This window comes from Ambystoma mexicanum, chromosome 1p, assembly GCF_040938575.1.
Source record: "Ambystoma mexicanum isolate Mex_15411 chromosome 1p, UKY_AmexF1_1, whole genome shotgun sequence".
NCBI lineage: Eukaryota > Metazoa > Chordata > Amphibia > Caudata > Ambystomatidae > Ambystoma > Ambystoma mexicanum.
Genome location: NC_090921.1, coordinates 141310713 through 141333015, shown reverse-complemented (window position 1 = coordinate 141333015; position 22303 = coordinate 141310713). Strand labels below are relative to the sequence as shown.

Genomic DNA, 22303 nt, shown 5'->3' with positions numbered 1-22303 from the left:
TCAATTGTAATATGATGCATTCATATGAGATAGAAAGGTACCACTCTCCTACATTCCACACACTACAGGAGCCAACTAATCCCGACAGTACCAAGCACAGCTGCTTAAACATTCATTTAAGTTCACAAGACGACATAGCAAGGTAGGTTTCTGACCTGCAGCTTTTAAATATAATCTCCCCCTTGGTCACTTACCCCTGACACACATCATGTCATCTATCTCTATAGGTACTTCGCACTACCTGTTCCTCCATCAACATCGTCCTGATGACAGTTTGGTCCCTCTAGACAATTTACCACAATACAGCACCTTCTGAGGGCCATTTTCATTCCGAACCAGAAACACCAACTGTTTAATGTGTCGACAATAATGGCGTACTACTATTATTAAGTGGTACATGAATCTGCACAAATAACTTTGTTACTAACCCTCACTACAATGTGTATTTAAAACGTACCATTGTTGTTACCCTTATGGGCCCATGTGTTTTTTAAGGTCTTGTGTTGAGTTATAGGCCTGCAACATTTAGATATCTGTCCATATATTAATTAAAGTTTGAATTCTGCATTTACTTTCCCCAATTCTGTGACCTTTGTTCTTTTGGCTAGTATTTGCTTAACCTAGATTTCTGCTGCAACTCGCACCTACTTCCAAATGTGTCTCTGAACAGGGGTAGCTTCTGACTCTCGTCTGTTTTTCCTATGTCAAACAAAGTCAGGCAATTAACCTGAACCACACACACCTGGTGGCCCTTTCCTTTCCCCATAGGGATAAAAGGTGGAGCCAGAGAGCCCAGTATGAGCAAGGTGAATACAGCAGACAGCACGACAAGACGGCTACTACGCGGCAGTTCAAGAGTAGGAGAAAGGCGGCAGGAATCGAGAGGGAGGCAAGGAAAGAATAAACCTTGCCCTTTTCATCCCAGACCCACAGAACCTTCATGGACCAGAGCCTAAGACTGCAAAGATTAGCACAAGTGCCCTGCAGCAGGTGTCAACGGTACACAGGGCAAGCTTATGCCGATAAGCAGGAGGGAGGGAAGCTCCCACGCCCGTGGTACTGACCTTGATTCCAGAGAAGCCAAAAGCTAAGCGGTCCATCACAGCTGATGAGTCAAGGGATGAACTGATAAGAACTGGGCTGTGTTGAGTGACAATCGCAGGAATGGCAAGTTTCCAATCAAAGCTAATGAACTTTGAATGAACTGTTAAAGTGTGAAGGGGAGATCAATTGCAGAGGGAAAGCGGCAACAGTGGATGCTAACTCAAGAGACTTTGGTCGAGCCCCATATGAGAGAAACTACTGATACCCTAAGGCCGTAGGTGGGCCAGGGAGATAGGTCAAAATGGTCATGCAGAGGGCCCAGCAAAATCCCTGTACAATCGAAAGACTTTGACCAACAAGCATTGTGAAAGAAGACCAAGTTACTTACCAACTGGTAACGTTCTTTCGACTGGCTGTTCCTCCAACCTATTCCTCATCTTTGATATTGTCCTTCAGCTTCGGCTGCATCGGAAAAAAGATTTTTTCGGCAGAGGGCGCAGTGTGTCAATGGCGTCGAGTCGATGTCCCTGGAAGGCCCCCGTCGAGGGTGACGTCATCGGGTGTACAAATAACACGCGTGGCGCCCGTTGGCATCAGTTCTGTTTTTTTCTTCCTGTTTGTGTTGGTTGTTAATTTAGGCAGACATAGGCAGCCCTGCGAGAGCTCAAGTAGTATCAACATAGGAAATTCTATAGAAGGGTAGGGTGGGAGGGCCATGAGGAATACGTTGGAGGAACATTCAGTCGAAAGAACGTTACCAGCTGGTAAACTTGTTCTTCGAATGGATTGTGTCCTCCAACGTATAACTCATCTTTGATAGACTCCCAAAGCAGTATAAGGAATTAGGTGGAGGGAGTAGAATTTTGAGATTGATGGTATCTTGCAAAGCTGAATATAGTACTGCCTTACCAAAGGCAACTTCCTGAGTGTGGGAAGCGTCTAAATTGTAATACTTTGTGAAAGTATGCATTGAAGACCATTTTGCTACATCACAAATCGATTTAATAGGGACGTCCCTTTGAAGGGCTGCCGTAGAGGCTATACCCCTGGTCGAGTGGGCCATCAAGCCTTCCGGCGAGTCCTTACCAGCCAATCTGTAGAATTCTGATATGCAAAGTACAATCCATCTTGAAAAGGTCTGCTTTGAAACCGCTTGACCCAATTTCCTTCCAGTATACCCAAAAAAGAGTTGGTCATCTACTGTGAGTTTGGAGAGCCTAGAAATATAAAAGCGTAAAGCTCTTCTAGGGTCCAGTCTGTGGAGCCTTTCCTCCTCTTTACCGGGATGCGGCGGGGGATAGAACGCCAGCAGAATGATTTTCGGATTCAGATGGAAATCAGACACAACTTTTGGCAAGAGGGCGGGTTTAACCCTCAACACAACTCTATCCTTGTGGAACATGGTATAGGGTGGCCTGGAAGAAAGTGCATGCAACTCGCTCACTCTACGTGAAGATATTAATGCAACCAATAAAATGGTCTTGAAGGTTAACAGCCTCAATGGGCATGCGTGGAAAGGCTCAAATGGGGCGCACATTAAAAACTTTAGAACCAGATTAAGGTCCCAAACCGGGACTTGAAAAGAAGAAGGTGGGAACGCATTTCTGAGCAATTTAGGTGGGAACACATTTCTGAGCCATTTCAGGAATTGAATTATCAAGGGAATTTTAAAATAGGAACACTCTTCCGAAGAGCGCTTGAAGATGGAAAGCGCTGCCAGGTAACCTTTAATGGTCCCAACTTTGAGACCCTTGTGTGCCAGTGATAAGAGGAAAGATAACACCTCTGGAATTGAAGGCCTTCAGCGCTAGTCTGATTGCTCTCAGCTCCAAAAGTTTGATGTGTAGTTTGGACTCCGATGGAGACCAACGACTGCTGACTGTCAGATCGTTGGCATGGGCTCCCCACCCCGTGAGTGAGGCATTCGCCACTACCATAATCTCTGGCCATGGCTGCCAAACATGTTCTCCTTTCAGAATATTGTTCTCGCAGGTCAACCACAGAAGATCCTGTGCGAACCTGCTTGGAACTTGAAGTAGGTCCGTCATCTTTCCTGAGAACTGGGACCATTGAGTTTTTAGAACTCATTGAAGGGATCTAATTTTCAGATGGGCTTCTGGCACCAGAAAAATGCAGGATGCCATGAGGCCGAGCAACCTTAAAAAATCATAGGCCGGAAGATTCTGGGCAATCAGAAATTTAAAGGCCATCGGAAGAATGTCTTGAGCCCTTGTCTTGGGTGGCAAGCTCTTTCCCAAAGATGTGTCTAATACAGCTCCAATGTACTTGAGCTGCTTGGAAGGTGTCATCTGTGACTTCTTGAAATTGAGGGAGAAGTCTAGTCTGTGAAGGGAGTGGCAGGTGACTTTCAGATGATGCAGGGCTTGCTCTGAAGCACGAGCCCTGATCAGCCAATAGTCCAAGTAGGGGTAGACATGAATGCCCCCCTCCTGCCACCATCAGTTTGGTGAAGCCCCTCCGGCAGAGGTCAATCCGAATGGCAGGACTCGAAACTGATAGTGCGAGCCGCCAATGGCGAACCTCAGGTACTTTCTGTGCTTGGGATGGAAACGCTCATGATATTAAGCATCCTGAAGGTCCAATACACCACTGATCATGAAGTTGAAGGGCCTGAAGGATTTGATAAAGAGTGACCATCTTGAACATGTCCTTCCTGGGGAACTTGTTCAAGTATCTCAAGTCCAAGATGGGTCTCAGTTCTCCGTCTTTCTTGGAGATAAAAAAATATGGGGAATACCAACCCATGTTCCTCTCCGCTACAGGTACTGGTTCTATAGCACCTTTCTCCAGCAGGATTAATATCTCCTGCACAAGGAGCGGATCTGGAATCCTCAAAGAGTGTTTCCCTGGTGGATTGTTGTGAGGCTGCGTTATGAATGGGAAGCAGTAACCTTAGGCTATTGTTTCCAGAGCCCAGGCATCTGAAGTAATGTCTCGCCATTCTTGCAGATGCTGGGATAGTCTTCCCCCCACTGGTGTTCCATGACGCAAGTCTTCATAGTGGTTTTGCGGCAGTTGCTGCAGCTGCTGATGGCAAAGAAGCTGTAGGTGGAGTTGGCTTTGCACTCTTACCTCGTCCACCATGAGGGATTTTTCTTTGGCCTCTTTGACTGACCATTCCTCTTGCCTTTCCAAATGAGGAGTAGTAACGATAGGATCGGCCCCTCCAAGATTGTCCTGATGAATAAAAAAGGCTGAGGGTGCCTAACAGCGGCCCCTAAAGTTCTGGCAACCGCCTTTGAGGTCTACAACCTCTCAAGGCTCTCGTCGAAAAAGTGGACCCGTCAAAAGGCATATTGAGAAGACGGGGACTGCACATCTGGTGCGAAACCTGACTTCCACAACCATGCAAACCTGCGCATAACCGTGCTAACAGCAATGGACCTGCTGATGCTGTCTGCAGTGTCCGAACCAGACTGAAGGGATTCACACATTGGCCTCCTTGCCATCTCTAACGATAGCTAGGAATCCCTGCTTTTCCTACCCTTCTGGTGTGTGCTCCGCCGCCATGGAGATGCACTCCCATAGAGTGTACGAAAAGGTGGCTAAGGCACATGTGGAGTTGGCCGATTTTAGGGTCATACTCCCTGCTAAAAATACCTTGCGTGCCCATCCATTCACACGCTTGTTGTCCCTATCCGGAGGGATGGTAGGGTACGTCACTTTGTCAAGTGTAGCTATGGCTACCTGGACCACCAAACTCTCTGGAGTGGAGTGTTTGGACAGATAGCCGGGGTTGCTATTTGAAGGGCAGTATTTTCTAGTAAGGACTTATCCACGGCTGGGATAGAATACGGGGACTGCCAATTCTTGGTCACCCTATTTTGCAAGGCCACGTGGAAGGGTAAAATTAGGTCAGAAGGCGGACCTTGACCTAGGATGTCCATTAGATCATCCTGAATAAATTGAGCTGGTGGTCTAGCACATCTTAAAAGGTCTACTACCTTTGTCATCATATGCCGGTTACAAGAATCAGCATGCTCGTCCGGGTCAGGTTTGCCAAATTCAGTCTCTGGCGATGTATCTAGACCACTAGCATTATGTAGTGTGCCAATGAGGTCCTCCTTAGCCTGGCAACGCGGGTGTGAGCTGTTCTGTTCCTGGGCCTTCATTAACATCCTGCGGTAAGAACTTGACCCGCTCCTCAGGGCCTCCATTGTGTGTTTTGTGTTTGTTTCTTCAGTTACTGTTGGTGCCGCAAGCGCTTTTATTCCCTCCCTCGTCCCCTTGCATCCACTTCCTAGGTCCCACTCCCTCCCGCCTCACCCCCCCCCCGATTGGGTGCCCACCTGGTCTTAACTGACCTTCCTGGCAGCCTACTGCCCGGCAGTCCCTGCAGCTAAGGGCCCCTAGGCAAAGGGTGACTCCCTTAGAGGTGGCTCCTAGTTGTGTCTGCAGGTGTCCGCAGGGAACGCCAGTTGGCAGTCACCTTCCAGATTAGTCCAGCAGGCTTCCCTGCTTACTCCTGTCCACCGAGCAGACTCACATACCTGGCCGTGTTTTCACCTGTTTTAAAAATCATTTTGCACTGTATTGGTATTTAAAATTGCATTGTGAAACCTAGGCCTTTCTCCCTCTATCCAGGATTCTCAAACTTAAGTGTGTTTTTCTCCTGTTTTAAAATGTGCATTGTGATAGTTCTTTAATTCTGAGTGTCGTCGTCTTGCCCAACTGCTCAACCGTCTCGCCTCTCGCCTGTCTGCTTGCACCCTGCCTCCTTCCCTAGTGTTCGCCCCTTCCCTATCCCTTCCCCCTCTCTTCTCTCCCCTTCTACTCTATGGTGCTCTCTGTCTCTCCTATCTTTTCTAACTGCTTCTCTATCGACCACCCTGCCCTCCTCACTAAATCTGGTATGAAGTTTAAAAAGGACATCCTGGTCTCCAACCCAGGCTTCCCTATCGCTGACATCTATACCAGTGCGTCCTTCAGGCAAACTTTTAGCAACATCCTCTTTGTTGTTCCCTTGCCAGACCTATGGACCATTCATATGGTCTCTGTGCTCTCTCCTTTCTCTTCTTCTCCTATTAATGGTGGCCCACGGTGGGATGCCCTCCTCCTTCCACTCCTCTAAGGGCATCATTAAGGTTTATGTGAATGGCACTGTCCTGGTCCAAGGCCCTCAGCCCAACCTCCTCCTCTTCGATAGACGCTTTCTCCGCCTCATCAATTTCCTTACTTCTCCTGCTGTCCCCTCTCCCCCTCCACGGCTTCCTCGCCTCCCCCTGCTTCCTCCTCCTTGGCTACTTTGCCCGCTCCTCCTCCTTCTTCTACACCTCCGCAGGGAGTACCACTGATTTGTACTGCTCCCCGGAAGTCCTTCAAGGACGGCAACCTTCTCCTTATTGCCACTCTTAACTCTTTCTCAGCTGTAAAACACTCCTCTGACATCTGCCGCCTCCTGGAGGACCTTGACCTTGATGTCCTCGGTCTCACCGAGACATGGTTCACGGCCAGCTGTGTCTCAAGCTTTGGCACGCTCCTCCCTGATGGCTACAAGATCCTCTCCGCGCCCAGGTCCAACCGCTCCAGTGGGGGTGTAGCCCTGATCTTCCCCAAGTGGACTCCTGCCTCTGTCATTCCTACGCAGGCCTACTCCTCTTTCGTATGCCTTGTCTGCATGCTCTCTCTCTCCCCTAGCCATTCCCTTACTGTGGCTACTATCTATCGGCCTATCTATTGGCCACCTGGTCAGATCACTTCCTTCCTCTCTTGCCCCTGTCATGAGAATCCGCATGAAGCCCAAAGCCAAGTGAAACTCCTGGTACGACTCAGACCTTGTCACCCTTAAACGCAAGTGCAGGGTGGGGGAGAGGAAATGGCGTGCTACATGTACATCCTCTGACAAACTGGCCTGCCGCCTGCTCCAAAGGCAATACTGGCTCTCTGTCCTCACCAAGAAGAGATCTCATATCCAAGCCTGCGTCTCTGCGGCATCTAACAACTTGGCTGAACTCTTTAAAATCTGCAAGGAACTGGCCAATCCTGCCGCAGTCTCTACCTTTCCTGTCCCTTCCCAGGCCCTCTGCACGGCACTAGCTTCTCGCTTCATCTCTAAAACCCAGGACATCCTGACTTACTCTCCTCCTCCCCCCTCCCTCTACTCCCTGCTCTTCCTCTGGCCCTTCTGTAGCCACCTCTCCTGCCTCCTTCTCTGCCTTTCCCCTATTCTCCACAGACAAGTTTTCTTGACAAGTCTGATCTATGAAAGTCTTGTCAAAACTGGTTCACCCCTGTTCCTTCAAAACCATCAAGGACCACATCGACTCCCTGGCGCCTGCCCTGGCTGACTTCTGCAACCACTCCTTCGCCACTGGAGTCTTCCCATCCCCCCTGAAGCACTCCCTTGTGCACCCCCCTCTTAAGAAACCCTCGGCCGACACCTTCTGCCCGGCTAACTATTGCCCAATCTCCATCACTCCCTTCATGGGCAAACTCCTAGAAAAGCTGGCCATCTCCCAGCTTAATCTCCACACTGAATCTATTGGTTGTCTTCATGACCATCAGTCTGGCTTCAGAGCTGCCAGAGCACGGAAACTGCTCTCCTGAACATCCGTGAAGACCTGCTCTCCAACCTTGATTCCAACACCTCCTGTGTCCTCTTCTTGCTTGATCTCTCTTCTGCCTTTGACACGTTCAACCATGCCATCCTGCTCAAATGTCTCTGTGATAACCTGGGTATCACCGGTCAGGCCCTGGCCTGCCTGACCTCTTTCCTCTCTGACCGACCCTCCTAGGTCAAACTGGGATCCTTCCTCTCCGCTATCTTTTTCTCTACCTGTGGCGTCCCCCAGGGGTCTAACTTCTCTCCCTGGCTGTTCAATCAATACCTGGCACTTCTTGCTCAACGCATTGCCGCTCTCTGCCCCAACTTTCGGTGCTATGCGGATGACACTCAGCTCATTTTCAGGCTACCCTCGGCCACCTCTTCTCCGTCTCTCATCACTGAGTGTCTGCTATCTAGGAATGGTGTGCCGCCAACGACCTCTGCCTTAATGCCAGTAAGACTGAGATTCTCCTCATCGGCACAAATGCTCCCACCTTTCCTGTCGCTCTCTGGCTGGCCTCTCTTGGCCCTCTTCCTGCTCCCACCTGCGAGGCTAAAAACCTTGGGGTCATCTTCGAATCAACACTCTCCTTCGCTCCTCACATCTCTGATGTCTCTAAGAAGTCATACTACCAGCTGCACCTCCTCAGAGGTATTCTTCCTTTCCTCTCCTTCCCCCAGAAGCTCACTGTCTCCAGAGCTCTGGTTCTCTCTAGGCTGGACTATTGCAACAGCCTCTTTCTAAATCTGCGTTCCTCTACTCTCCGCCCTCTGCAACTCATCCAGAACAGGACTTCGAGGCTTATCCTTGGCCTCAAGCCCAGGGATTGTATTTCTCCAGGACTGAAATCTCTGCACTGGCTCCCAGTGGCTGTGAGGATTAAGTTCAAAATCCTTTGCATTGTCCACAAGGTCTTCTGGGGCCTGGGGCCTCAATACCTTCAACTCTCTCTTCCTAAATATCTTCCTTCTCGAACTCTTTGCTCATCCGCCTCCAACTCCCTCAGGGTCAGTCGCTTCTCCAAGCAACAAGTTGGCGGTAGATCTCTTCCTTCGGCTGGGGCTTCCCTCTGAAACAGCCACCATGAAACTTGAGGAGAACCATTTCTGGTTCCGGAAGCACCTCAAAACCTTTCTCTTTGCTTCAGCTTTTTCTCCTCCTCTGCCCTGCTGACCTACTAGCCGAATCTGGAACTGCATTGGTTACCTGGCCACCCTCTGATCTTGGGCCCAGGTACCTTCCCTGCCAGTCACACACACCTGCACTGCCTGCCTGGCAACCCCCTCACTTGGAGACTGTTTCTGTATCCCTACAGTCCTACTACCAGCACTTGACACCTTAGCACTTGCCACCTGCTGGCCGTTACTTTACTTATTGTTATTATTATATTCCCTTGTAATGCACCTGCAATTTCCCCTTCCTCTCTCACAGGGCTATCTCCCAAACACCATAGGCAGGATCGATGCGGGTCTGTGATGGAAATCTTCGAACTGCATTCCTTGCACTTCTTAAAGCCCGAACGAGGGGTAGTCGGGGTCGATGATGAAGACATCTTCAAAGCTTTTTCCAAAGAACAAATTACTACGCAGTAGAAATCAGTGACGAGGCACGCTGAGTCTCCGAAGCAACGCGTTTTGCGGAAAAACTGAACTGAGGACAACGGGCGCCGCGTGCTACTTGTACACCCGATGACGTCCGCCTCCACGGAGGCCTTCGAGGGACATCGACTCAACGCCATCAACGCACTGCGCCCTCTGCCGGGATTTTTTTTCCGATGCAGCTGAAGCTGAACGACAATATCAAAGATGAGAAATACATTGGAGGACACAATCCATTCGAAAGGGAAGTGAATTCCGAAACCTTTTAATGGTATAAAAGAGAACATTAAAATTAAAGAGGGGTCAGCTCCCAGAAGAGGGGGACCCAGGGGTAAGCCACTATCACCCCAATTAAGAGTCACAGTAAACCTGATGAGGGGAGACTAAGATTCGAGAGGGGTCAGAGCCCAGCACAGGGGGATCCAAGGGTGAAAAGTCGTCACCCCGACATCCAGGAGTTAAAGAGACGGCAAGAGTTAACCTGGAAGAGGGATGCCAGAGATGAAGCTATCATCCAAATACGAGCAGTCAAGATAGGTTTGAGCCCGGCGGAGGGAGATACAGGGGTGAAGTTATCACCCGAGTACTGACAGTCAAGAGAGGTCCGAGATCGGCAGAGGGAGATCCAGGGGTAAAGCTACCATCCAAACTTCAAGAACGGAACTGTGGATTACAAATGAGAAGGGTCAGCCCAGAAGAGGGGGACACAGGGGTGAATCCGTCACCCTATCTGAACTGTGATATATTGTGAAGTACGATACAAAAGGGTTAGCGCAGAAGAGGGAGACCCAGGGGTGAATCCATCACACTCTTTGAACTTTGTAAACAAACTTTCATTTTTTAAAGGAACTTTTGTTTTTGTTATCTCAACACGCCGGACCCAAAGGCAAGAGACTTTCTAAGGGAACGGGACTTGATCATCGACGGTCCTGAATACTGCCATTGGAACTGTCGTCTCGTGCTGGAGAAGCCCGAGACTGACTATGCTCCAAGCTCCCATCTTACCTTGCGTCTAAAACATGGGGAAGCGAGACCCAGGCTATCGCATCCTGACATATTATTTGAGAACACTTCCCTCTTTTCTTGAGAACTATTTCACACCGCTTTTTGTATTAGTTGTGAGGTTTGGCAATACGTTTCTTAGTATAGGCCCTTTTGATTTGACACAACACTACTTAGAGACTGTCTTATTTTTCATTCGATGGTTGATGTTCATTCCATCTTAGAGTTACGTATAGATTAGGCGTTTTTCCAACCTGCATACCACATTTCATTGTTCAATAAACACCTTTGAACTGTGATCACTTGTTTCTGTCTTACTTGTTGTCACTGTGAGTTCCTCACAGTATGGTCAATCAGTATGGTCAATTGGGATGCCTATTGTCGGAGGGTAGTCATGGCAGCAATTGTAATGTGGATGAGTACATGTGGATGTGCAAATATGTAGAAACCTGGTAGATCCAGAATCGTGGAGGAATCAAGGCAATCGTACCTTGTGGATGGATCAGCACCAACTAAAGCATAAGATATCAGAATATAACTTGGAATTTTCTCGTATAAGTGAAGGATAAAAACAAATAACCTATAACACCTAACAAGATTGTGCAAAAAAGGAGGGGAAAAATAATAAGGATATCAGAATATAACTTGGAATTTTCTTGTATAAGTGAAGGATGAAAACAAACAACCCATAACACCTAACAAGATTGTGCAAAAAAGGAGGAAAAAAATAATAAGGAAATCTCTCCTGAAGAACCATAGCCAAAGCTATGGGGAAACACGTTTTGGGAGATTAACCAATGTCAGAAGGATGATGAATGTATGAAAAAATACATGGAATAAATTGGGAGATGAACCAATGTCAGAAGGATGATGAATGTATGAAAAAATATATGGAATAAATTGAATTCTTAACACCATTGACTATCATTTTCTCTGAGGATCGCACCAGAAGTACCAACTTTCTTTTCTACGTATTTGGTGCATATATTGTTTCAGCACAATATAGGCACTCCAAGTGCAGACCCCGGAACCCTAAAAAACTAAAAGTAAGGCTCATAGGATTCACTCTGGAGAGGTGTTATAGCTGGAATTGGCTGAAAAATTGGATTTTCAAAATGTAGAAACCTGGTGTCTACATATGTCTTAGAGCGAATGTTGGTGCTTGAAAATGAATGAGTGTGCCTACCTCTGCAAGAAAGAGTGTTGCCATTACTGATAAGGTCAGTATGAGCTTAGGATGTGAATTGGCCTCCTATGATATATTTAAGTCATTCTTAGTGCATAGGAGGGAGGGCCCTCTGCATCAAATAGTGCTTGTGATGGTGGTTGGGAATGTGTATACTTTCTTACGTCATTCATCGTGAATGCATTTTGTTTGCTTCATGGCATATAGGCTAACAGGTATTTACTATACTGAAAGCACGAAAGATATTATTGCATCCACATCCCAAACACACGTATATATCCATCTATATTATTTTTGTATAGCACCACTACCCGAAGGTGTCAGGGCGCTCACAGAGACGGAACATCAAAGGAACAACAGGAAACAGATACATAGAACAAGAGGAGCTCAAGCACATTAGCCAAGTTTTTTGTCAAAAAGGGAGGTCTTAAAGTGTTTTTTTAAGAGGGTAGTTGAAGCACTCTACATACGAACTGAGGGAAATATGTTCCACAGAGCTGGGGCCCAAACAAAAATTAAAAGATTTGCTGCTCCAATTTTCTTGAGGTTAACTCGTGGTTGGCTAAGTCTGGTGGTGTTGTTAGAGCGTGGAGCAAGTCTAAAAAGGGTCCTATTTATTCTTGTAGTCGGATAGGGTGGCGCCTCATCCCGGAGGCATTTAAAGAACATAACTAGGCCCTTAAACTGAATCCTTTGTTTGACCGGAAGCCAGTACAATCTCCTCCGGCCCTCAGTGATGTGGGCAAGACGTTTTAGCCCACAGACCGCGTGTACGGCGCTATTCTGACTTATCTGCAATTTTCTAATGTTAGTCTGGGAGGTCCCTACCAACAGACTATTGCAGTAGTCCAGTTTTCTATTTATGACTGCAGCAGCAATCATTGCTCAGTTTGCCTCAGATAAAAAGGGGTGGATCTGCCGTAACAAATGGACATAATAAGAGCAGGTGATTTTAGATGGCTGACCTGCTTTTTAATGATAGCTGGGAGTCAAAAAAGACTCCCAATGTGTTAATAAATTTGGAGATTCGGATAACATGGTCTACAATAGTAAAGCTCTTGTACCTACGGTCCAGTTTTTTCAATTTTTGTTGGGTGCCTAAGATAAGTAGTTCTGTTTTAGAGTAGTTCAGAGCCAAAGAATTCAGAGCCATCCATGATGGTATGGCTGAAAAGATCTTGTTAATTTGGAGTCATTAAAATATGATCCAGATAGCTTCAACACAATCTGGGTGTTGTCCGCTTAGTTTGCGAACGGCACCCCCAAAGCAGACAGAAGATCACATAGGTCTTGAGAAAATGTTAAAGAGCAAAGCTGACAAACAGGATCCCTGAGGGACTCCACATCTAAGAGAAGTCCTACAGGATTGATCACTTCCTTTAACCATGTTAATGGTTCTGGGACCAAGAAATGATTTAAACCAGGAGGTGGCAAGGGAGGTACATTTGCCAACCTTGGTCAATCTGTCTGCCAAAAGGCCATGGTCCATTAAATCAAATGCGGGCGAAAGATCTAAAAGCAGAAGCAGTGCCACTTTTCCATCCTCAATAATGCCGGCAATATTAGATTTCAGGTCCAACAGGAAAGTCTCTGCCCTCTGATTATGACAGAAATCAGACTGCTCTATCGCAAAAATGTCCTGGTGCTCTACAAACATTTGATAATGATTGTACGCAATTTTGTCCAAGATTTTTAGTACAAATGGAACATTTGTAATGGGCCTATAGTTGCCGACCTCTGTGGGATCCAGGTTCGCTTTTTTCAGTAATGGTGTGACCCATGCCTCCTTAATATTATCTGGGACAAAAGCTTCTTGAAAGGATCGATTAACGAACTTGATAACCCAAGGAGCTAAGTTCAAGATAAAGTCCTTAATAATGATGCTGGAAAGATGTCCCCATGTCATGAAGTCGGTTTTAGTTTATGCACCACATCCAAAACCAGGAGGTGGCAAGGGAGGTACATTTGCCAACCTTGGTCAATCTGTCTGCCAAAAGGCCATGGTCCATTAAATCAAATGCGGGCGAAAGATCTAAAAGCAGAAGCAGTGCCACTTTTCCATCCTCAATAATGCCGGCAATATTAGATTTCAGGTCCAACAGGAAAGTCTCTGCCCTCTGATTATGACAGAAATCAGACTGCTCTATCGCAAGAATGTCCTGGTGCTCTACAAACATTTGATAATGATTGTACGCAATTTTGTCCAAGATTTTTAGTACAAATGGAACATTTGTAATGGGCCTATAGTTGCCGACCTCTGTGGGATCCAGGTTCGCTTTTTTCAGTAATGGTGTGACCCATGCCTCCTTAATATTATGTGGGACAAAAGCTTCTTGAAAGGATCGATTAACAAACCTGATAACTCAAGGAGCTAAGTTCGAGATAAAGTCCTTAATAATGATGCTGGAAAGATGTCCCCATGTCATGAAGTTGGTTTTAGTTTATGCACCACATCCAAAACGTCCTCTTCCGATAATTCTTTGAAAGTAAACAACATGGTCTCTGAGTCAAATCTATTATCAAAAGAGGGTATTATATATGCAGCAATATTCAATGATTTTTATTGATCTTGTATGTTTTTCTGTTTTTTTCTCTGAGAAGCCATCATGAATGCTCTGACACCAATCATTGTCCATAGTCATAAGGGGAGCAGCAGTGCTCCCCTTAAGCTCCTGTAAAATAGAAAAATAGAAAACAATTCCTTAGCCGATCAAATTCTGGCATTTAGATTGGTCTCTTTTGCTTTGAAGATTGAGGTCTTGAAAGTTTTAACTGCCTGTTTGTATGCAAAAAGATTGAGGTCAGAGGGATGTTTGTGCCAGATATGTTACAATTTGCGTATGGCCATTCTGGCATCGATAACCACAGAAGTAAACCATGTATTAGAGCCACCCAACTTCTTCTGATGTGTGGGCTTTAGAGGTGCCAGTACATCAAAGGCATGGTTCATAGCCTGTCTAGAGGGGGATACACATTCTTCAAGAGAAATGTTTTCTTCGAGAGAGGGGAGAAGTGGAATAACCAGTTCCTTAAACGCCTCATGAGTCACATTCCGACAATTCCTAGTAAGGCCAGGCGATTTAGTAGGTTGGTGTTTTCAATTAGATAAACTGTTCAAATGTATCTCAAAGAATAGATCATTTTGATCAGACCAGATACATTCATCTACAGATATAGGAGATAACTTTAGGTTCTTAGATAGGACCTAGTCCAGCGTATTACCACCTATATGAGTAGGCCGGTCAACATGCTGGACAGAATATAAGGCTTGAAGTGTCTCCAATAGAAATATAGCCTCTTAATCTGAGGGATCATTAGCCCAAAATCGAGAGTGCAGATTGCTGTTTAGCGACACTACCCAAAAAAGCTACTAATTGCTCCTCGGACCTGGGTGTTATCATTGGTGTTTATATAGTAATCATAGACTCAGAGTTGCATTTGAATCAATATTATGTTTCAGTAGTAGAGCCTTGCAGTGATCAAAGAGCGGGACATGGTCTTGCCTAAAGATAAGGGCCAATACCCCACCCCTATTGGTGACACAGTCAAACTGTAGGGACAGGAAGCCAGATGGAGTTGCTGGTTGTAAGGAGTGCTGTGCATCCACATGAAGTCATCTCTCAGTAATGGTTAAAAAGTCCACTTTGGCTTGTATGATAAAGTCAGCCACTTCTACTGCATGTTTCACTAAAGAGTGCGTGTTTAACAGAGCCCATTGAAGTGAATATGAGGGTGTTGGTGCCACATTCATGTCATCAATAGGACCCATTATATTATTAGATGATAATTGTGGTGTGGTAGCATGAGTTTCAGAAGTGCAGACCGATGATAAGGGTAATGAATGCATGTTAAGTTCTAACGTACCTAACACTGCCCAATGCCTAACATACTAATACAAATTATCAGAGGGCTAGGACTTGGTTATTACTAGACAAGTTCTCCTTCACAACTATAGTTTCCTCACAGAACTGCCATTTTTTTTCTCAAGTAGTTCAAAGATTGTATCTTCAAAGCTCTGGGGCTGGAGCATCACTGGCCGGCCTCTGTAACCTCACAGCCCTGAAATTGGGTCCCCACAGGTTTGGACCTTGCTTCTATATGCTGGTGGAAGGTACCAGAGAAGACCTTCTGTGTTCTTCAGAAAATCATTACACAAGAAAGAGAACGTCCACCCATCAACTATTACATGCAAACCGGTAAGAACGCCCTCAAATTATCAAGGGATTATTTCATTACCAGATTCTAATTATAACGTTCTTGATTATCCCTTAAATATTCAGGCACTCCAGGAACTCTAGGGGACATCTGTCCAATATCCCTTCCTCCTAAACCACTGTACCTGTGTACAGAATACAGATGCCCAGTCACAACATGTAAGGAAGTGGCCATGTATGGGCCATGCTCACAGATTAGAAATCGTACATTACATCACATTGCACTCATTCTATAGCACCAAACTTTATAAATCTCATCCCACTGTCACCACGGCATTGCTTTCAGCACTATGAAAAAACATTAAATACTGTAGGGATCGCTGTACCTGTATATACCTGTCAATAGCAGCAGCGACCGCTCAGTCTCCTGACCAACCAGTAGGATCTGCTTGAACTTCATGGAGGAATGAAAGGTCATCTTGAAGACCCTCTGCCCACTGGATTGCAAGTAGACCTCCACGCAGTCACAGGCCTGCTGGACACCATGGGAATCACGGGTCAGAATTGGCGCCTGTTCTCTGGTGGCCAACACATATAGGTATTTCCTGTAGATTGTGTCATTCCTGGGGTCGCTGGCAAACTGTAAACGGTAAAGAGCAACAGTCAGGGACAGTCGGAGAAGTAGTCTGCAAGTCATAACGAGGGTGACACACCTTCAATGGATGACTGTTGTAAGCACTTTATTTGTATTTCCTAATCTTGTTTTAGAGTGCTGGGCCTGGGAGAACTTAAAGAAGAGAACATGTTTTGCAACTAGAGAAATAGGCTCTTTTCACCCATGCCTAGATGAAAGATTAACTAATTACACAACTGGACTAAAATGATAAAAACTCTAGAAGCCTACACCCAAAGGAAGACACCATCTAGAAAAACCGAAACAGCCATTTTGGAAAGGTGTAGCAGCATTTTAGAAAGTAGAAGCATCCATCTTGCAAAGCTGCAGCAGCTAACTTAGAAAACATAAGTCTTCCCGTCCAGTGCAAAATATATGCACACAGTAAACCACGGTCAACCCTTACTGTTTATGCATTGGTTAAAAAGAAACTGAGATTTCATTTGCTTTATAAATCATATTATCATAACAATGTAATTAGGTCAATTTGCAGAAACATTCAACAAACATTTAAATGAACAAAGAAAAAACACCCACTCTTTAGTTGAAAAGAACCGTTTGCCATAGCAGACCACACATCATCCTGGCACTATGTATCATGAAGATATTTGTATTGTTACAGGTGGCCTCAAGAAAAAACACAAAGACGGTTTAAGGGTTGTATTTATTTATTTATTTGCATGTGTAAGGCGGTTATACATCAAGTAAATTGTGTTTTAAAGTGCCCACAGGGCAACAGGGAGGGAACATGGGAATGAATAACAAAGTTACTCACCGTAGTGACTACCTTACTCCTAGTCCATAGTACCCTTTCCTCCTACTTGTGGGACATTCCATCCATCGGGACAGGACCGCAGCACTTTTCTAAAAACATAAAACATTTGAAATATTTTGTCCTGTGCATCGCCCTTCAGTCCTTTTCTATCGCCAGGTCTGAGACCATTTAAACAATAATAGAGGATACTTATTAGAGGTGACGGTGGGCAATAATATGGAGGAAAGGGGACTATGGACTAGGAGTAAGGTAGTCACTACAGTGAGTAACTTTGTTATACTCCTACATCCCGTACCATTTCCTCCATACTTGTGGGAGATTCCCGAGCACTCCTCACAGTTAATACGGGTCGATGGAAACTCCTTACTGAAATAGGTTTTTAAGAACAGCATGGCCAAATTGGGCATCGGCCCTGGAGGTCCAAGCAGTAATGCTTGCAAAAAGCTGATGGGGAAGCCCACGTAGCCGCCTTGGCGATGGTTTCCCATGTGACATACTTTTGGAAGGCAACAGCAGCCGCTTTGCCATGGTAAGGAAGAAGGGGGTTGGTTTTCCACCCTGCTCTTGCACTGGTGGAGGGACGCCTTCCTTGCCCTTCTGTGGCCTCAGTGGACTAGTCCCTGACACGCATAGAGATGGGTCTATTGCAAGATACATTTGGACTCCATTTTGTGTACCCCAGACTCCATCTTTGGCTAGGCCGCATTCTGGTATCTGTGAAGCCTTCTCTCTCCTCAGCAGCAACGTGCACAGCAAGCACTGACAGCTTCACCTTTTTCCTCCCGTGCCTGTGCCACCCAAGCCCATTTCTCACAGATGCTCTGGTGCAAATTGTTGCAAGCAAACAGTGTATTGTTTTCATCCTTCCTCTGAGATCACTGCCCTGCGTGTGACCGGGCCGAATCATGACGTGTGGCCCATCTATCTCAACAAACCCGCTTCTGCACCTCTCACCACCACTGTTGGAAAGTTACTGCCTGGTCAACCCTGTGACCCTGTGCCCCTCTAAGCCTAACTTTGATGTAGCAGAAGTGTGACCCTTCCTTGCTGGCCACCTAGCGTGTCCCCAATAAAAACCAAGCTCCAGTCACTATATATCCTGTCCTAAACTAACATGTCAATCCATCCCCTCTCCCTCTGAAGTGCCCGACCCAACAATTGTTAATATCACAACCCAACAAGTCACTTGGAGGGTGGGACCCCCACGCCTTTTACCTCGCCAATGATCTAAAGCAGGATAATGTAAACAAGGGTGTACAATTTATGGGCCTCACTTAATATCAAAGGTTCAGTTTATGGGTTGGTATTTATTGCATGCCTTGTGATATTGTGTAGATCAGTTAGACAGTACCAGCCGCCTCTCACGGACCCAACACGATCTTCACCCTGCACGGACCAGCCCAGCTGAACCACGTGATGCCAACCAACCTGCCAAGCTGTCAGCCAATCTGATGGAGCCTGCCTCTACAGCGCTATACTAGGACCCATTACCTCACCAATCCGAATGTAACTTGTAGACTATATAGAAAACGTCATCTATGAGGCTGTAACGCTTTATATTGTATTGTAACTGTATTGTTTACCAGGGCACTCTCAAGGCAGCAGATTTCTCTGGATGCTGAATTTTACATAAAGACTTTATTGCATATCACAACCAATCTCTTGGTCTCATTCCCTACTGGGATGTGATCATTATTATGAGTCCTAATTGCAATGTGGGGATTGAGCACCTTCACCACGTACAAGATGGGCATGAATGCCCTTCGGAGGTTGAAGGCCCTGAATGGTATACGCTTCTGAAATACAGGAGGCAATCCATCGAGAGATAGTAGCCTTTGAAGCAGGTTTCCCTTTCGGGTCTCCGAATGTAACGAAGAGTTGCGAGGAGCCTCTGAGTTCACTCATTCTGTGGAGATAGAACTTCAGGGCTCACCTGACATCCAAATTGTGCAAAACTCTTTCGGCACCTGAAGCCGGGTTCGGAAAGAAAACAGGTAATGATATGGATTGATTCAAATGAAAATCAGTCACTACTTTAGGTAGGAAAGAAAGGTGAGTGTGGAGCACAACCTTATCTTTATGGAAGGTAAGAAACAGATGTTCAACAGACAAAGCCTGAAGCTTGCTTACTCGCCCTGCTGAATTCACTACAATTAGAAATACAACCTTCCAAGAAAGGTATTTAAGATCAACCATAGCCATGGGCTCAAAAGGTTTGTGACATAAGGCGGTGAGGACCACATTCAAATACCATTTTGGATGACATTACGCACCGGTGGAAAAAGATGCAATAGATCTGCAAAATGCCTTTTAATGACTGGGTTCGTCAATGAAAAGGAACAGTTGTCAGTGGACAGATAAGCGGCAATAGCCGACAAGTAAGTCCTGCAAGACAGGACATGAATGCCCGAAGTTGCCAGATGAGATATGAACGACAGGACAGTATCAATCGTAGCGTGCCTGGGGTCCAGCTGCTTAGCCAAACAGCAGTGGCAAAAACTGAGCCACTTGCTAGTATACTGAGACCTCGTAGAAGGTTTCCTGGCCACTTGGATGATGCACATATTGTCATCAGACAAATTAAACTGCGCTAAGGATTTGAATTCAGGCCGCCAAGCTGAACGATTGTGGGGAGGGGTGCCATATCTGACAATCACACTGATGAAGCAGGTCGGTAATCAATGGCAATCTGATCGGAGGAAGAATTGACAGATGCTGAAGTTCTGAGAAACAGAATTTGGCTGGCCACCAAGGAGCTATGAACAGGAGAGTGCAATTCGATGTACTCCTGAGCCTGCAAAGTCACTGATGAATCAGAGCTAGTGGCGGGAATGCATAGGCCTTCATGTTGTGCCACGCAATCTCGAGATCGTCCCCTAGAGAGGAGACCCTGAGACCGTTCCTGGATGCATAAAGAGGAAGTTTCCTGTTTGTAAATGTCGCAAAAAGGTCCACTTCTGGAGTGCCCCATTGGCGAAAGATGGTGGAGAGAATCTCTGTGTTCAGTTGCCACTTGTAGCTGGCCGCTGTCTGTCGGCTGAGTGAGTCAGCAGTCACATTGACTTGAACCGGAATGTGTATTGCCAAAAGCCAAATGCTGTGCTGTATGGCCCATTCCCAAATCGGAATGGCGAGGTAAACAAGTGGAGGTGACTTGTGTAAAGGCTGGAGGGGGGTGTCTGTACTTCTGATCTCTATATGGTAGAGGAGAGGCACAGAGGACCCCAGCCAAGATTCTCTATTGTGGTAGCAACGGACGAGCAATCAAGGCCTAGCTTCTCAGGAGGTGATGCAGGCTGGTTCTTAAGTACAAAGTAGTCCCCAAGACCCCACAAAAGAATGTCCACACACTGTATTACTGAAAACACAGTCTTTATATAATTAATATTCAAAGGTATGTACACTATCACAATAACTCACTTTCTACTGAGAAGTCAACAATGGCAAATATATACAATTCTAAAATGGTACCACCAATATTATCAGACCTCTTTAAAGTGCATCAACTATACTGTTAAAATGTCACACAGATCTATAAAAAGGAAACCAGCAATAGAGAGAGGAGGAAAAGCAAGATGGTTGAGACAATAGGCGGAATACTGAGTCAGTTACCTAAACACAGTTCTGTGTGGAGATCCCCCCACCTGGGAAACCTGTAAAATAAAGATATAGCACAAGCCCAGTCCATATATTGATCAATAGTCTTATTTCCTCCTATAATGTTTCCCCCCCCCCAATGTACCTGGTGGAGCAGCGTTCTTCGAAGAAGCGTCGATGGATCCTTCTTGAGTGACCCCCTTTCAAGCAGGAGTCACGGATCGTCGAGAGGCGTCGAAGAAAGTGAACTTGGCGTTGACGGCGTCGATGAGAAGTTCGAGGGTGCCGAGACCACGGCGTCGATCTAGGCGGTGCTCGTTGGCGACGTCCTGCGAGGATGAAGTGTGCGGGGCACCTCGGCGTTTGATAGTTCTGGACCGCAAAGAGTTCCAGAAGAACTGTGGCCCAGCAAGGGCGTTGAGTCGTCGAAGTCTCTGTGGCCTTCAGGTGGCGGGAAACCCATCGGCAGATTCTCCTCGGCGTGTCGGCGGCCTTGACTTCTCCGGCAGGATAAAGCGGTCGTTGGTGCGGACAAGGAGTCCTTCGATTCAGTACTTAGGCAAAGGAGCGGGCGGTTCCAGTCGTCGGTGGCACGGCGTCAAGCGGACCCCTCTTCTGGGGCAACACAACTTTGACGGGCCTCCAACAGTTACACAAACCTGCGAACCCCGGTCGACGGTAATGGACTTCGACGGCGGCGAAGTCCGGGAGCTTCACTTCGATCTCCTCGGCGGTCCTGTCTCTGGTCGGCAGCCTTTCGAGGGTCTAACTCCCAGGGAGCTACGGCGAAGGTCAGTGGTGCTCCATGGTCCCTCGGAGCATGGGAAGAGGGCGCCTTACCAGGACCTCTCTCTCTGATCAGTCTTCGACGAATTCGGCAGCTTTCAGATCGGGTCGAAGCAAATGCAACAGCAAGTCTTCTTCTTCCAGCTGGGCATCGAGGATCAGCAGTTCCAGTTACTCTTCAAGTGTAGACACAGCTTCTGAACAATTTCCAGTGGTGAGAGGTCCCCAGATATACTATCCTGTCTCTCATCCCCACTGCTGGGTCACACTCAGCAGCCAATCATACAGAAGGGCATTGTTGCAGTCAGTCAGCCAACAGGCACACAGTGTATTCAGGCCATCCTCCTCCCTCTCAGACACTCACAACAAGGAATGTGGATTGGGACAAGTACCCAGCCATTCAACACTACACACTGCATTCAGGCCAGTTTCAGGCAGGGCTGTCTCAGTCTTTGTCTTTCATACCAGAAACCAGACAGCCACAACAAGAAGTGCATATTGGTTACACACTCCATTCACCCAGGTCCCACTCACAAGGTGTACCCACAACATACAGTCACTGGGAAGGCTCCAGCCAGTCTGGACTGGACTTCACAACAACACCATATATGGAACTTCCACCCAACAGCCAGTCAGGGGGAAGGGACAGAGTCAGGGCTTCCCAGGACTTTGGGAAAACAAGGTAACAGGCAATAGAAAGGAAGAGCCCACAGGGGCCATCTTGTTTTCCATCAGGAATCAACTGATTCCAATGGCAGGGCCAGGGTATCCCAAAATGGAGGATACTCAGGGCACCTGTCAAATTCAGCATTGAGCTGCCACCAGCCCATACCCTGCTCCGTGGGCCACCCACAGGTGGCCAAAAACATACACTAGGGGCACAGGGTTGTACCCCCACCCATGGGTCTGTACACCAAACCAA

At 46.6% G+C, this 22303-nt stretch overlaps 1 protein-coding gene across 4 annotated transcripts in view; it reads right to left on the bottom strand.

Annotated features, from left to right (window-relative positions):
• FBXO24 (F-box protein 24) overlaps positions 1 to 22303 on the bottom strand; it is a 1263390-nt gene that overhangs the window by 723697 nt on the left and 517390 nt on the right. For all 4 annotated transcript variants that reach the window (XM_069645164.1, XM_069645169.1, XM_069645177.1 and 1 more), the window contains exon 5: positions 15947 to 16190. In XM_069645164.1, coding sequence (XP_069501265.1) covers positions 15947 to 16190 — 244 coding nt within the window. The remainder of the gene's footprint in view (positions 1 to 15946; positions 16191 to 22303) is intronic.